Source organism: Amblyomma maculatum, chromosome 1, assembly GCF_055883805.1.
Source record: "Amblyomma maculatum isolate TAMU_Amacu chromosome 1, ASM5588380v1, whole genome shotgun sequence".
Lineage (NCBI taxonomy): Eukaryota > Metazoa > Arthropoda > Arachnida > Ixodida > Ixodidae > Amblyomma > Amblyomma maculatum.
Genome location: NC_139344.1, coordinates 370,368,838 through 370,385,200, shown reverse-complemented (window position 1 = coordinate 370,385,200; position 16,363 = coordinate 370,368,838). Strand labels below are relative to the sequence as shown.

General features: G+C 47.2%; 2 protein-coding genes across 3 annotated transcripts in view; one reads left to right on the top strand and one right to left on the bottom strand.

Moving 5' to 3' along the window:
• Window positions 1-16,363, bottom strand: part of LOC146208180 (solute carrier family 41 member 1-like) — an 81,180-nt gene that overhangs the window by 61,912 nt on the left and 2,905 nt on the right. For both annotated transcript variants that reach the window (XM_084591794.1, XM_084591792.1), the window contains exons 2-6: window positions 15,805-16,135; window positions 11,414-11,922; window positions 10,941-11,014; window positions 10,021-10,304; window positions 5,371-8,312 (exon numbers count right to left, since the gene is read on the bottom strand). In XM_084591794.1, coding sequence (XP_084447920.1) covers window positions 8,064-8,312; window positions 10,021-10,304; window positions 10,941-11,014; window positions 11,414-11,922; window positions 15,805-16,135 — 1,447 coding nt within the window. In that variant the 3' untranslated portion in view covers window positions 5,371-8,063. The remainder of the gene's footprint in view (window positions 1-5,370; window positions 8,313-10,020; window positions 10,305-10,940; window positions 11,015-11,413; window positions 11,923-15,804; window positions 16,136-16,363) is intronic.
• On the top strand, window positions 1,837-5,387 carry LOC146208181 (uncharacterized). Its single transcript, XM_084591799.1, has 2 exons — window positions 1,837-2,327; window positions 5,025-5,387. Exons 1-2 carry the CDS (start codon window positions 1,852-1,854, stop codon window positions 5,332-5,334), a joined length of 786 nt encoding a protein of 261 aa, XP_084447925.1. The 5' UTR covers window positions 1,837-1,851; the 3' UTR covers window positions 5,335-5,387.

The window sequence follows — 16,363 nt, the reverse complement described above, 5'->3', positions numbered from 1 at the left end:
ACTTTATTCACAATAAGTGCGAGGAATAGGGGAAGTCAGCTAGCGTGCCGCAGGCCGTGGAGACGTTTGGCAACGCCGGCCCATTCGACGGCTTTGAACTGAATGCCAGGGTCATCGTTGGACCTTAGCTTGTCCCAAGCTTCTTGCAAAATGCGCCCCATGCCATTCCGATTCTTCTCATTGTTATCATTTCGTAGTCCGGATCTGCAGCCACCACCGGTCCTGAGTAGACGTATTCCTTTACCGCTTACAGCGCCACACTACCTATCCTAAACTGCTATTCCTTTTCGATTATGTTCGTTGAGCATTGCTTCCGCCTTCTGCGTATTAACGTTAAGCCTACGACTCTGCTTTGCCTGCCTATTTCATTAGGCATCATTTGCAGTTCGTGCCCGGAGTTACTTAGCAAGGCAATCATCATCAAAAAATCGCAGAATACTGAGGTATTCTCCGTCAATCCTGATCATTGTTTCCAGTACAGGTTTTCTTATTCAGTTCAGTTCAGTTCAGTCGTTCAGTCGTGTCCGACTCTTCGTGACCCTATGGACCATATTACGACACGCTTTCAGGTCTCTCACTATCTTCCTAACATCACATAACTTCATCTGCAGCGCCTCGAGGATGCCATCCAACCATCGCGTTCGCTGCCTACCCCTTATCCGGTGACCCTCAACTTTTCCCAACATCAAATCTTTCTTCAGCGACTCCTCTCTTCTCATCAGATGACCAAAGTAGCTGAGCTTTAACTTTAGAATTTGACCCTCCAATGAGCAGTCAGGGTTTATGGTCGACAATATCGACTGATTTGATCTTCTGGCCAGCCAAGGAACTCTCAAGAGTCTCCGCCAGCACCACAATTCAAATGCGTCAATTCTTCGGCGGTCAGCCTTTTTCACAGTCCAACTCTACCATTCATACATCACAACTGGAAAGACCATAGCACGAGTGATACGCATCTTGGTTGGCAGTGTAATGTATCTGCTCTTTACTAGGCGGTAAGGCTAGCCATGGCTCTCTTTCCCAGAAGCAGGCGTCTCCTAATGTCATGGCTGCAGTCTCCTTCCGGGGTAATCTTGGAGCCCAAGAAGAGAAAAACTGTCACAGCTTCCACTTCTTGTCCCTTGATGCTCCAGGACTTGATAGGGCAAGACGCAATGATCTTTGTCTTTTTCTAATGTTCAGTTTAAGCCCAAACTTCACACTCTCTTCTTGTACGCGCATCAGAAGTCTCTTGAGTTCCACTTCACTTTCTGCCATTGAAGTGGTATCATCCGCATATTTAAGGTTGTTGATACGTTTCCCAGCAATCTTCACTCCAGCTGAAGACTCGTCCAGACCGGCCTTCCTCATGATGCACTCAGCATATAGGTTTTCTTATAGTTTACCCTTATGCCGATATTGCCTCAGCATTGCGTAATGCTTCCCAATCCGCGTGAAAAAAAAAAATTAAAAAATACAGGGCGATCAGTGAACCAGCCTCCCGTTTGAGGTTCTTCACACCTTCCCTCTGATCAGTAACGTGCAGGACGGTTCCTAAAACGCAGCAGACTAGCTGTATCTCAGATTACACAGACGTACGAATCCACGTATACGAAAGAAAGATGCATACAGCAAAGAAGAGGACGTGTTGACCGCAAGTTGTTCCGGGAACTAGACGTACCGTCGTTGATTTATTCTTATTTTTCAGGGGCAATCACGCGGAGAACAAGGAGAAACAACCGCGAGGCCTCCCCGATGAGCATCGGCGGGCACTCCGGTGAAGAGACGGCCCTGGTGGCCGCCCAGTCCATCCCCGCCGGCTGCCGATCGCGGCCTTTCTCGACTCCCTCGTGCAGCCAAGCGCTGCGACGTATGCTCATAGACGCTGGTGCTTCACGGCCCGTGACCCTTCCGCTGCCTGTGGCGTGCTCGGGAGGCGAGCTGCTACTGCCCGCAGCCGCGGCCTGTGGTCCGCTGTGCGCGCGTCTGGCCCGCGACTGCCACGAGCAGAACGCCGCGCTGTCGCGGTTGGCGTGCGGCCGCCTCTCGCTGAGCACGACGCGAGCGCTGTGCGCGGGCGAAGAGCTGCGGCCGTGGCTGTCGCCCGCGCTGCTAGCCGAGCTCGGGGTGCCTGTGGCGTTGACGCCCGCTCACATCCGCGGACACAGGTGCTACGCGTGCCCGGACTGCGGCGCGGCCTTCGAGCAGCCTAACCCGCTCAAGGCGCATCTGGCACTGGACGCCTGCGCCAAGGACGGCCGTCGAGACGCGGCGCCCACCAGGCTGACAACGGCGCCGGCGCCGGCCAGGCACGCGTGCGCCTTCTGCGGGAAACTATACTCGCGAAGGTGAGTGCTGTTTAAGTGCACATTGCTGCGATTCCAGAGAGCTCAGGTTGGCTGTATGTGTTAGTTAAATACGGCGACCCCTTCTCTTCCTGATCTTCGTGACTTTCTTAATAGCCAGAAGGCACAAGGAAAACAAATAAAAAAGAGGGAATGCCTGCCCCAGCATGATTCAGTTTGTTGGAATCAATCAAAAATAAATGGGAGGAAAACCAGAAGGCGACCTGAAAGTAACGGTCAAACAGGGAAGAAAAAGGACAGTACGTACTACTTTGAAGTCTGCTTAAAAGCGGAAATGCGAAAGCGTTTGTCTTTCTGTTGCCTATTAATTTTCCATTCATTTTTTCTATTTTCTTTTGTCTTTTCTATTACTATAATCATACCAATCATCATCATCATCGCGTCACCAACCACCATCACCATTACAAACTTTATCACTTGCCGTAATCACTATTACTTTTATTAACTACTGCTATCATCATCATCATCATCCCGATCACTATCACCGAATCGCTGCCAGTCACTACCGGCACTAGCACTATCGCTAACAGTAGCTTCATTACAATTTCTGTCAGCACCAGCACTAATTGTCATAACCACCACTATCATCATCATCACTATCAGCAACTATCATCATTACAATCACAATCACTCATCATTATCACCATTACATTTATTATCACTATCACAGCGTCGCTATAACTACCTTCACTACCAGTGCTATCACTATCTCTATCACTATCTCTATTAGTAGCATGATAATCACTATCATATGTAATCTTCCACTATCGCTAGTATTGTTATATACTGTACAGTTAAATCTCGATTTAACGAAGTTGAGTGGAACTACGAATTATTTTATTAAATCGAGAATTTTGTCCTGAGTGCGACATTTCTCGGTCACTCAATTCGATAAATTCGATTTTATATGGTGTAGCGGCATCCAAAAAGATACCGCGCCACAATTTTGGTAAAGCATATTGTTCCGAAAATGAAATTGCGGCCAGCGGAAACAACAAACAGCGCTAGCGCGTAAGAAAAGAAGCTAAAGAAGTTGTTACCTTAACAAGGAAAGCTCTCGGGGACTACAAATGTACCTCCCAGCAAAGAAGTCGGTGATCTTTGCTTTGGTACGCCTTGTAAGCAATAATGAGTGCACGGATTCCTCGTAAGCATCAAGTGCGTACAGCACATCTCTCGTCTCATCGTGTTTCAGCAAACTGCCGTAGCAAATAAAGCCCACCAATCACTTCACCCGCCATCCCGTCAATTCAGTTCAAATTTTCAGATCTCGTTTTGTACGGTGCAGTTTGGTAAAAGCGGGAATAAGGCGCTCCGCAACGTTAAAGACTTGGCGCTGGCTCGCAATCAACAACATTTTTGGGTGTTCTCTAAGAAAGAGACCAAAACTGCACCTTATACCTTCATTTTTGAAAAAAAAAAAAAAAAAAGAAAGAAAAAAAGTTCGTTAAATCGGCACAAATCATGAAATCGGTTTCGCCATTTCGATTTAGTGAAAGCATTGTGCCCTATGGGCATTTGAGGAGGTTTATTGAGGATATCTTCGTTAAATAGGGAGTTTCGTTAAATCAAGTTTTGACTGTCCTTATTACTTAATCACTATATACTCAATTATTGTATGAAGTTTAATTGTCCTTATTACTTAATCACTATTTATATTCAATTATTTTTCTGCACACATCCGATAACAAAGTTCATGTGGTCACATTCTATACGGACACATATTTAACGCCAGGTCGTTGAGCTCGCGACGGTAATCGCATCCTGACTAGAAACAAGAGCGCTGAGCAAGGGTAGAGGGGAGGCCAGATGAAGACAAGTCCACTTGTTGAGACGTTGGCTCGACTTGCGAACTGAGGCTTCCCCTCTACCCTTGTTCAGAAGGTGGCTACCCTACTGTGTAGCCACCTTCTTTCTCTCGTTTTACCCTGGATCCAGACTAGAAAAGAAATACTGCCCCAAAAAAATCGTATCTGCCGACCACGTGTGGGTAACTACGCAAGGTGTGCGTGAAATTAGTTTGCTTTTTCAGCGCTGCAGATAAAACTCGATGGGTTGGTTCAATAACCTGGATGCATTATTCGAATACGTGAGTTTGCAAGAACACACCTACTAAGTGCTTTATTGTTATTCATCTTTAGCTTTCTGAACACCATCGAAAACAGTGCACATGTCACCTGATGTACAAGTTTGCTCAGCTAGTTGAAAATGCACATATGGGGCTTCTATTATACCTCAAAGTTCTGGGGCGGAATCTCTCCCGAAGGTAATCCCAAGTTCAGAACTCTTATTGTCCGATACCTTACAGTCAAGAGTGCCGAGTCATGAACGCCACGTGCGGTGATCCTCCGCCACGGATTTCAAATATTTTTCTGTTTGAGCTTTTTTTCTTTTTTTTTTTGTCGGCGATGATTAAAAGACGCAACTAGTAGATTAAAAATTTTGATGGCTATGGCTTGTTAAATATATAGCGAACATTCTTTTATTTACTGTTTCATTCCAGCGTTCCATCAAGCCGTGAGTAAACCTTGCAAAGAACATCTTTCTTTTTCAGCTGAAAAAGTAGCGAGAGCAGTCTGGCCTAGCCAGTTCGAACTTGCAGTAACAACTACACTCCACCAGTGATTAGACTCTAATCGTTTTTCTCGTGACTGACCTGCGCTCACAACGTGGATGCAGGTACGGCCTCAAGATCCACGTGCGCACACACACTGGCCACAAGCCACTCGAGTGCCGCTTCTGCCGTCGACCCTTCAGTGACCCTTCGAACCTCAACAAGCATGTGCGGCTACACGCACAGAGGGACTCGCCCTACCGCTGCGCGCTGTGCGCCAAGAGACTGGTGCGCCGCCGTGACCTGGACCGACACCTGCGCGCTAGGCACCAGCACGAGTACTCTGACCAGGTGCTGGTGCCTGCGAGAGCGCCCGTGTCTTCAGCAGCGGCAACTGTGGCGGCTGCTGCAGCAGCAGCAGCGGCGAGGTCTTGAAAATGGACAATGCGTCATCTGGAATGATTAACTCACCGGCATCGTTTGTAGAAGGTCACATGTGAGACACTTCCGCGGAACCTTGCTGCAGCTCACTTAGCACATCATGTACCAGGTTTCAGGGTACCGGAAACGCCACCATCTTGTCACGATACGTGAGGAAAACTTTGCCTGAGGCCGCATGGAAAGTTCTTCGGTTTCTGTGCACCCTTCAGAAACTCGGATTCGATTCATATGGAACCGAAGCGTCCGCATTAAATGGTGCCGTAGGACATACTGCTCCCTGTCCTCCGTACTACAGACAGCGTTCAGGAGAGGTAAATAGCCTCCTTTCCAAACACATACGCGAAGTTGCGTTTTGTTGGTCACAGTTCTTCTGGCTGTTGCGTCTGGGATACGGTGTACAGGCTATCTGAGCCGCGTCGTATCGCCACGTCGATCGCAGCCACAGCCCAGCGAGATGAGCAAGCCCCTTTTGTCGCCGGGATCGAATCTCGGCCTCGGCGGCCGCTTTTCGATGTAGGCGCCCGTGTACTGTGCCATGTCAGTGAATGTTAGAGAACCACAGGTGGTCTAAATTTCTGGAGTACATTACTACGGCGTCCCATAGCCTGAGTCATTTGGGGACGTTAAACCCCACAAAACTAACAAATAAACTATTTGTCGCACACGTTATCTCGCCGCCTGCCCGGGCGTTTAAGCATTAGCTTCGGCGCACTGTAGAATTCGAATACGCCGAGGACATCGAGGCAAGAAATGCTATCAGACATGAACGGCTTCGTCACGCATTTATCGCGGGCCCGGCGGCTGACGGCAGCAGTTTTTGGTCGCGCAGCGCGCGATGTAGCCGGCTAACTGTTGCTTCCGTCTTATCTCTTTATGTCTACGCTGCCCTCGCTAGCAACAAAAATACTTGTCATGTCGTGTCCATTGCATCGGACGCAGGACCTTCAACGAGACGAAGGCACTCGCCACGTGTAATGGCAGCATTCTGTACGAAGACAGTTTGCACTTGAATGTCGAATTAAAAAAAATCGAGTTAAGAGCGCGTCGCCATTCGGCTGCATGCTAGATATATTTCGTACGCGTTACTACTCAAAAGTCTACCCGTATTATTTGGTAGAATACTCAACGGTGCTAAAAAGTAGCAGTAAAAAGGTCTTAAACGAGAAAACAAAATTAAAGACATTGCAGTTTGGAGGGCTTCGTTGGCTGTGTCACGATGTTCTCTCCATCACATTCCCTCTCTTTTTCTTCTTTTTTTTTTTCGTGCTTTAGTAACGGCATTCCTAACTAGGCCTTACAGTGATGAAACAAAAAGTGAAGCCAATACTTCATGCATGCGATTGTGCAGATAGCATCAATATTAATGCGAACAACACATCATGCGCCATTCGAGATTAGTTATTGCATAAGTCCGAGTATAAAGCACACCCGTTTTCTTTGGTTATAAACAGTTGTCCTCTTGCAAAATGAATGGAGGCATTCTCAACTTCGGTGTGAAAACAAAAGCAAATGGCCTTTCTTGTCTGTAAACTGTGTGCTCCATCCACTTCATGTTGGAGATAACCGGTACGGTAAGGTGGGCTATTAGAGTAGCTCATGTTTTTACTTCACAGACTGAGCACCGATGTCACATCAGGGACCTAAAGGGAATGGGTTTTAGCTAGCCAATGGCTGCAATCCTATATTATAACGCCTGCTATATGTGCGTATTTGCCACTGCGCAAAGGCCTTGCTTGGTTTCAAGATACACAGAGCCCATTAACGAGCGCCACGTGCGCATCCAGCTCATCATCATGATAGTAATGATCATCATCACTAGCCTGACTACACTCACTGCAGGGCAGAGGCCTCTCGTATAAGCCTCTAATTAATCCGCTTCTGTGCCAAATGCGTTTTTTTTTTATCCCTGCAATCTTAAAAATCTCATCTGCAATCTTCAAAATCTGTTACTCTTAAAAAATTTCGGTTATATCGCCTTCGCATCATATGACCTGCCCGTTCCCATTTCTCCTTTATTCCTAAGAGAATGTCATAAACTCGCGTTTATTTTCCTAACCCATTCGGCACGCTTCTATTCTCTTAACTTTACATCTGCACCACTCTTCGTTCCATAGCTCTCTGAGTTGACCTCAATCTATGATGGACTTTTTGCGTTGGCCTCTACGTGTAATTAATCATGGGACCCTACTTGCAAAATTAGCTCCAGCCTAATCTGATTCTTCTAGTGATTTCCCTTTCGTGATCCGGATCAGGAGTTCAAACCTGCCCTAAGTAGACATATTTCCTAAACTTTCCCAGCGCCTTGCTGCCTATCGCAAACTGATGTTCCTTTCCTTTGCTATTGAGGCTTACTTTAGTCTTCCGCATATTAATTTTTAGGCGTGCCATTCCACATCCTGCTCAATGGTCGGCTAAAACTCAGTTCATTCCCGTTCCAAAAGCACAAATCTCGAAAACTAGGAATGTGCTTTCACAGCGTGCCGCTACTGTGAGGAAGTTCAGATCGTTTTCTGTGGGCGTTGCTCTCTGCGGCTCATGCTAACCCAGACGTAGTCCTGCCCTTAAATGTGTGTGCAGCAATACGGAATGCACCTCCAGTGTTGCAGACCGAAAAAGGGGTTGAATAACGAGGTTCCGAACCACCGCCAAAAACACGTATACATCGGTGACTCCGCCGCACTGTACGTCCGTCTCGTGTCTTCTCCCTGAAGACACGCCTTGCGTCAGCCGTCGCCACCAGGCAGCGCTGTGTTGGTCATCATTTCGACCGGCGAGTGGGCATCGGCGAGCTGCTGCGGGGCAGCGTTGACGTCCCCCAAGGCGCGCAGCAAGTGGAAGGAGAGTGCCAGCAGGCCGATGCCCAACAGGTCCCCGAGCGCCGTCAGGTAGGGGATGGCAGCATTGTCCGGGTCGATTTGGCGCGCCCACATCCAGTAGACCATGCAGCGTGACAGATACAGCAGCAGGAACACCTGCGCGCGCGGGAAATGCTTCCAGTTTCAGTAACTAGTGTGATCAGGACATGCGGTATAAGCGTAATTTATCAATCGTGTCCTCAGAAACGATTATAAAATACAAAGAGGGGGTGAGGAGGGGAGAGGGGGGGTGCGGTGGTGGTGCTGATTGGAATGTACGTAGGGAATAGCGCTAATTAAACGGGTGCAGAAGTGATGAACGCTTCCCAGTCGAAAAGAACTGCTAAGCCATGCCAAAACTATAGACCTTTGCATCGGGCGAGGAGGTTGTCGAAGCGCCTTCTCTCTGGACTGTTGCAAACCGGTTCTGCTGCCGCCTCCACCGTGTTGACGTCAGGTGCACACAACAGCCCAGCGAGCAATATGGTGACGCCTAGGAGGCCCTCGTTGCAAAGGTCTATACGACAAAATATTCTGTAGCTATGTCGTAAACATCAGATTCTTCTGTAGTTGTGTAGTACTTTTCTGTAGTAGTTTTATGTTGTCTGCAGTTCTCTAACAATTTTCTTTTGTAACTAAAGAAACTTCTGATGTTATTACAGAAAGTTGTATTGTCACAAACGGTTTCCTGTTAAAAACTGCACAGATATTCTGTCGTAACAACAAAAATATTTTTGTAGTTTCTTCCGACTAGATTCTGTTAGTTTGTCGAATTTGCGATGATACAACGGACTATTTAGTTTACGAATGCCCTTCGTTTCATGCTGTGCACGCCGCTTTGATCTTCATTGCCGACATTGAGTGAAATTTTTGAACGATGGCCACATCAATCGATGGCCATTAATACTTAAGAAGCATCTGCTTCCTAAGAACGTTATGCTTGTTCGAAGATGCGGCTTTACCATATGTTGCATTTAAGTTCCCTTCTCCCAGCGCAGGATAGCCTGCTGGAGGCGTTATCTGCATAGATTAACCACCCACCTTTCCCCCTTCCTCTCCCTCCAGCTTCTGTGTGTCCGGCTCACAGCTTCAAATATGCTCCGAATAGCTGTGCTTTCGACTCTGCCATATAGGGGAATATGCAGGTCGGCTACCAGCCATCCTCTAGCGTGACGTCACTCGACGGCATGATGTCATGTACGTTAGAGGGTGGTGCAAGTCATATTTGAATAGTGATGCTAGCAGGCCTGGAAGGTCGGTAAGACGATGACGATTTCTGCTCCCTTGGTCATGGGTGGGGAATTGCAGGAAATTCCAAAATGGTTCATTCGAAGCAGGACTACCCTCGTAATTATAGCAATTGAAAAACAGCCTTACGAGAGGTGACTTGGGTGGCGTGGTGTGCAGTGCTATTACTTTGCATATCGGTGACCTATTGTATGCGTGAGAACTGTGAGCGAACTTGTAGCTTAGATGTGGGCCATCATTGCGCACAAAAATAAAAATACTTTAATTTAGCTGTTTCTTGGATTTCAGCGGTACATTCACCCCTCATTCTGATCTCGCATCTGCGTTTCGTAATGACGTTTGTTGTAGTGCAACCGGAAAGTTATTATACGACGACGAACTAGAAAACGAGCCGCCGGCGTCTAAGAAACACTCGTCGCAGATATTTGCGATACCAGAATCTCGGTTTCACAGCCAGCCAGACGTAAACTAAAAATGTATAAGCAATTCGCTAGCCACTGCTCTTATTTTTAGCACTCCGTTGTCGTCGTGCCATGCAATGCAATCCAAGCTGTTTTCCTGGTCACAAAGGACACACCTGTATGAGCGCCGACGAGAAGTACACGAGCAGGAAGACAGGCGTGACAGCCATACGGCTTGGCCTCACGAAGCTGATGGTGTAGGTGAAGACCAGGTGTCCCGGTAAAACCATCATCATGAGGACACGCGCGGCGCGGGCGTTGCGGCCCTTGCCGAAGAAGGCCGAGCAAGGGTCCAAGCAGATGCCGCCGCCCGCTAGAGGCTGGGCGCCAATCTTGGTGCGCTGATGCAGGTACGTAGACAGTCGACTTGTCTGGATCGCCACCAGGTTTCCAGCAACTCCTGCGGGGCCACGAACGCCATGGACATTGTAGCCAGCCGACAAGCCTTTGCTCGGTCATTCGTGTTTAGTGTCCGCATGACTTGACTCGCGCGCAGTGTCATATATAACGCGGAGCATTTACTCTGTGCAGATTTGGACGAAATAATGGCCGGAATCTCTTGATGTGATTATGTACAGTATGTCGCCAACGAGCTGCTGACCTCCGTACGCGCTGCATTACTCAGCAATAGCGCCTACAAATATTACGAATCATAAGCTCGACTTTTTATTCTAAAACAAAAAAAAAATGAAAAAGATGAATTTCATCGTAAACGTAAGCGTTCCCACATTTCAAAGCTATGGCGCATACTTTACTCATGCCTATACGTTCTATCATGGGCCTAAGAGGAAGGAGCCTCTTCTAACCCAGGGGTTCATCAATTATGTCGATTTCGATTATTTGGTTCAATTTTATTCATTTCAGCGGGGGGGGGGGGGGGGGGGTGTTCGTTGTATGCAACCCTTTTGGAGCTCCAATAACAATCCCTTTTTGTAGGTTACAAAAATCTATCACACCTGCAATGCGAGGGAAGGAAAAATTTAACTGAAGAATGTATAGGGACTTTGGTGCGGTGCATAAACCCTCGTAGACTTACCGCTGATGACTGGCTGGAAGACGGCCAGATTCTCGAATGTCGGCACCGTCATATCCAGTATGGAACCACCAAGGCTGCGGAAACAAACCTTCATTTTCGCGGATATATAGACGCTCGCACACAAACACTTGTTGGCGGTAACGAACAAATGAGGGGGAGGGGGGGGGGGAATTCACCTCAATAAAAGCACTGAATCCAACAGGCCTTCATTGTCCCCGAAATGTTGTTCCCACTCACACACATACTGGGTCCACCTCTCCTCGTGCAAGTTAGAACAAAGCAATGCCTGTCGCGGTTCGTTAAATGGCTTTGCATTGGTTCTGATTTTTCTCAGAGCCGTGGACCATATTTTCGTGCATGCCCATGCACCTTGCACAAGTGCAACAGTCCTTTTAAACCTGCGTATACAAATGAATGAATGAATGAATGAATGAATGAATGAATGAATGAATGAATGAATGAATCGGGCGCACCTAGAGATGGCCATAGCCGAGATGATGGGTATCCATCCGCTCCATAGCACCGACGACGTGTAGGCGTTGCTACGCGCGATGAGCACCCAAAGCGGGATGAAGAGCAGGAAGAAGATGACCACACACAGGTAGAGGCGCACGTCCTCGGTGCCACCGAAGAGCAGCGATCCGGCGCCGGCCAGCAGCGCCAGCGTAGTCAAATCTCCCAACGATGCGGCCACCGGTATGGCGACGTTGTCCGGGTTGATGTGGTGCTTGCGCGACAGGATGACCACGCCGATCATGACCGAGCCGAGCACCAGGCTAGCCACGCTGGCCGTCACCAAGCTGCTGGCGCAGAGCATAAGCGCGTTGCGCATGTCGAAGCGACGCTCCGTGATGAAGCCCATCATGACAGCAAACAGAGACGCCAGCAGCGAAACTACCGTCGCCTGACACTGCACGAGCGCCATGTTGCCGCTGGCCATCTTCCACTGCTCGCGAAGAGTGTCCATGTTGCCCAGGTTGGCCTGCGTCCAATGCAAGAAAGCAAAGAAACTTTGCCAGGTTGCTTTCGAATTATCTTGGGGATGCGACACTTTAATGTCTTTCGCTCGTTCCCACCCTTCAAACTATTAACAAATCAATCAACCAACTAACCAATCAGATTCTTAATTTCAAACAAGTATGCACGTACATGTTTGTGGGTACGGCACAAAAATGAGGTCTTAGATGTCTCTTAAGAGGAAACGGCAGAGCCTAACCTTTCTATCATTCGCCTCTCAGCGTTTATCTCTGTTGAGGTCATTTTAAGTCTTTTCTTAGTCATGATAAGTCATGCCTAGTCATTGTAGTAATTACCATTCATAGCTAAACATATTTACTCATTTCCAATCAGTTGCAATCATTTCAAGTCGTTTTTGACATATTGGTAGTTTGGTAGTCATGAAGAGTCATTGTAGTCATTACCACTAATTTGTAAGCCTTTTTACTTATTTCCAATTAGTTGCGTCGCAACGAGTCGTCGTTTGACATACTGATCGTTTCATAGTCATTAGCAGTCATGATGTGTCATGCCTAGTCATTGTAGTCATGACCACTCATGACTACAAGCACTGACTACTAAGCATTTTTACTAATTTCCAATCAGCTAAAGTCAATACATGTAGTAGTTTGACATGTTTGTCATTACAAGTCATTTTATTCATTATTAATCATCATTATTAGTCATTAGCATGATGTCTATATAAAACTTTCATGCATTACCTATCACCATTTAATTGTTTTTATTCTTAATCTTTTCTTAATCTTATTCTTAATGGGCGACTTCAATGCCAAGGTTCGGAAAAAGCAGGCAGGAGACAAGGCAGTAGGTGACTATGGCATTGGTTCTAGGAATAGCAGGGGGGAGTTACTAGTTGAGTTTGCAGAGCGCAATAACTTACGAATCATGAATACCTTCTTCAGCAAACGGAAGAACCGGAAATGGACGTGGAAAAGTCCGAACGGGGAGACTAAAAATGAAATCGACTTCATAACGTGTTCACCCCCGCCATTATGCAAGATGTAGAGGTAAGTGCGATGCAGTGACCACAGGATGGTTAGGTCCAGAATTAGCCTAAATCTGAAGAAGGAACGCAACAGATTAGTAAGAAAAAAACCCGCTAAAGAATTAGCGGTTAAGGGGGGGGGGGCAGAAGAGTTCAGGATCTCGCTACAGAGTAGGTATTCAGCTCTAACAGAGGATGGCGACATTACCCTAGAAGCAAGGAACAATAATTTCAGAGATATCATTACTGAGTGCGCGGTAGAAGTAGGCGGTAGGATAGTTAGAGAGGATACCGGTAAGCTGTCTAAGGAGACGAAAGATTTGATCAAGAAACGCCAGAGTATGAAAGCTTCCAATCCAACAGACCGGATTGAATTGGCCGAGATATCAAAGCTAATCAATAAGCGCAAGGTGGCCGATATAAGGAAGTATAACATGGAGAAAATTGAGCATGCTGTAAAGAACGGGGGAATCCTTAAATCGGTAAAGAAGAAATTGGGCATAGGCAAAAACCAGATGTATGCGATAAGGGACAAGGCGGGCAACGTCATCACAAATATGGATAAGATAGTCAAAGTAGCCGAGGAGTTCTATACAAATCTCTACAGTAGCCAAAGTAGTCAGGACCGTAATGAGATTGGCGGTAGGGAAAAACAGTCAGAGGTTCCACCAGTGACGAAGGACGAGGTCAAGAAAGCATTAGAAACTATGAAAAGGGGGAAATCAGCTGGAGAGGATCAGATAACTACAGATTTGCTGAAGGACGGGGGGGATATCGTGCTAGAAAAACTGGCCACCCTGTATACGCAGTGCCTGGTGTTATCGACGGTACCGGAACCATGGAAGAATGCAAACATTATCCTCATCCATAAGAATGGGGACTTTAAGGACCTTAAAAATTACAGACCAATCAGATTACTGTCTGTTACGTATAAGGTATTTACTAAGGTAATCGCTAATAAAATCAGGACAACCTTAGACTTCAATCAAGCAAAGGATCAAGCAGGGTTTCGGAAACGGTACTCTACTATCGATCATATCCATCCATCAATCAGGTGATAGAAAAATGCTCGGAATATATCCAGCCCTTATACATAGCATTCATTGATTACGAAAAAGCATTTGACTCTGTTGAAACCTCGGCGGTGATGGAGGCATTGCGAAATCAGGGGGTAGACGAGCCATACGTGAAAGTGCTGGAAGATATATATAGTGGCTGCACAGCAACCATAGTTCTGCATAAAGAAAGTAACAAAATTCCCATAAAGAAAGGTGTTAGGCAAGGAGACACAATCTCCCCAGTACTATTCACAGCTTGCTTAGAGGAAGTATTCAGAGACTTGGAATGGGAGCAGTTAAGGATAAGGGTAGATGGAGAATACCTCAGTAATCTGCGATTTGCTGATGACATTGCCTTGCTAAGCAACTCGGGGGATGAACTGCAAATAATGATTGATGACCTAGACAGGAAAAGTAGGAAGGTAGGCTTAAAAATCAATATGCAGACGACTAAGGGAAGGAACAGCAGTTTACATTAGGCAGCGAAGTACTGGAAGTAGTAGGCGAATATGTCTACTTAGGACAGGTAGTAACCGCAGATCCGGACCATGAAAAGGAAATAACAAGAAGAATAAGATTGGGATGGAGCGCATTTGGCAAGCACTCGCAGATTATGTCTAGCAGCTTACCGGTATCGCTAAAGAGGAAAGTATATAGCAGTTACATCTTACCTGTACTCACCTATGGCGCTGAAACGTGGAGGCTAACCAAGAGAGTTCTGCTTAAGTTGAGGACAACCCAGCGGGCTATGGAACTAAAAATGGTAGGGGTAACATTAAGAGATAGGAAGCGTGCAGAGTGGGTCAGAGAAATAACTCAAGTTACCGACATTCTAGTGGAAATTAAAGAAATGGACATGGGCAGGACATGTAGTGCGAAGAGAGGATAACCGATGGTCGCTTAGGGTAACAAACTGGATTCCAAGAGAAGGAAAGCGTAGCAGGGGGCGGCAGAAAGTTAGGTGGACGGATGAGATTAAGAAGTTCGCAGGGGTCAAGTGGATGCAGCTAGTACAGAACCGTGTTAAGTGGAGGAATATGGGAGAGGCCTTCGCCCTGCAGTGGGTATAGTCAGGCTGATGATGATGATGATGATTCTTAATCTCCTTCCTCACATGTCCGCTATATGCGAGTGACATACCAGCGCACAGATGCGACGCACAGCTCCCGAACAGATTTTTGCTCCATGAGCCTAGAAAGGCTTTCGCCTTAAAAGCAGCACAACGGTGCGTTGACGATGTTCGCCATGGCTATGCCATAACCTATGCTGTGTTCGGCAGTACAGTGCACAGCGGTGATAGATAATGGCAACAATGATATTGATGATGCAAAAAGAAGAAAACGCCGAAGACTACTCCCTACCCAACTTTTGTTTTTAGAAGCATATCTTTTTAATTCTTTGTATTTGTGCTTTGTAACACAAGGGTAATAGACATGACAAGGCCCCGTGTTTTTGCAGGAGTCATCCGAGTATATAAAAGAGAGCTGTAAATGAAGGCATTCACTATGTATGAAACTCGCATTGCTGCCTGGTGATAAATGTATACAGTGTGTCCAGGACAACCTCTGCCACCTAATGGGTACGAGAGTTAAGGCATGTGGTCCTGTCTCCAGTTGTTTCCCACAAAACATCTGCATACATACTTGTTGCAACTTGCACGTAATCCAGCCTATGAACAGCCGTGGGTCCATCGCAACCATATATTGATAATTGAGAGAGAGATGAGTGAAGTAGCAGCACATGGTACAGGTGAGATAGCCAGGAATTTTCAACGTATGTATGCTGGCGCCTAAGAAGAGTGCACCTGCGTGGACATGCGAGCAGCCATGGTCATCTCGAGGTTTCCCTTGAGGCCCAGCAGCGCCGGAACCAGGATGAAAAGCTCGGTGACGTTCTGGAAGACGGGCCAGTGCTGCACCATGTCGAGCAGCAGCCCCGCCCCGACTGTGCCGAAGCCGGCAGCGAGGAAGGGCACGAACACCTGCAAGGCGGTTGCCTGGATCGACTCCTCGAACCACAGGTCGTCCTCCACGTCGCCGCCCCCGCCGCCGCTGCTTCCGAGACGGGTATCCATACGGACGACGCTGGTGTCGACCTGCACTTCGACGGCCTCCATGTGGACGCCGCCGTTTCCGCTGCAATCGCAACATGGCCGCGCCGTTGTGGAGTTTTTGCATCATGCAACACAGAACTGTATTGGCACATTCGCGTGCATATAATACATCTGGCAAAGAAAAATACCTCTAGCTGTTAAACTTCATAACATCAAGCGACACCACGATCTGGTCCTTCTGGACATTTCGGTTATTCTTCCAATCAGTTTCTGCACTGCTCTTTCTTTCCACGTGCCCTAAAGATAACAA

Excerpts from the sequence above, each read along its gene's own strand:
- LOC146208181 (XM_084591799.1), top strand. The coding sequence starts at position 1,852 with ATGCTCATAGACGCTGGTGCTTCACGGCCCGTGACCCTTCCGCTGCCT. Across the intron at positions 2,328-5,024 it reads GGGAAACTATACTCGCGAAG|GTACGGCCTCAAGATCCACG; the intron begins GTGAGTGCTGTT and ends ACGTGGATGCAG.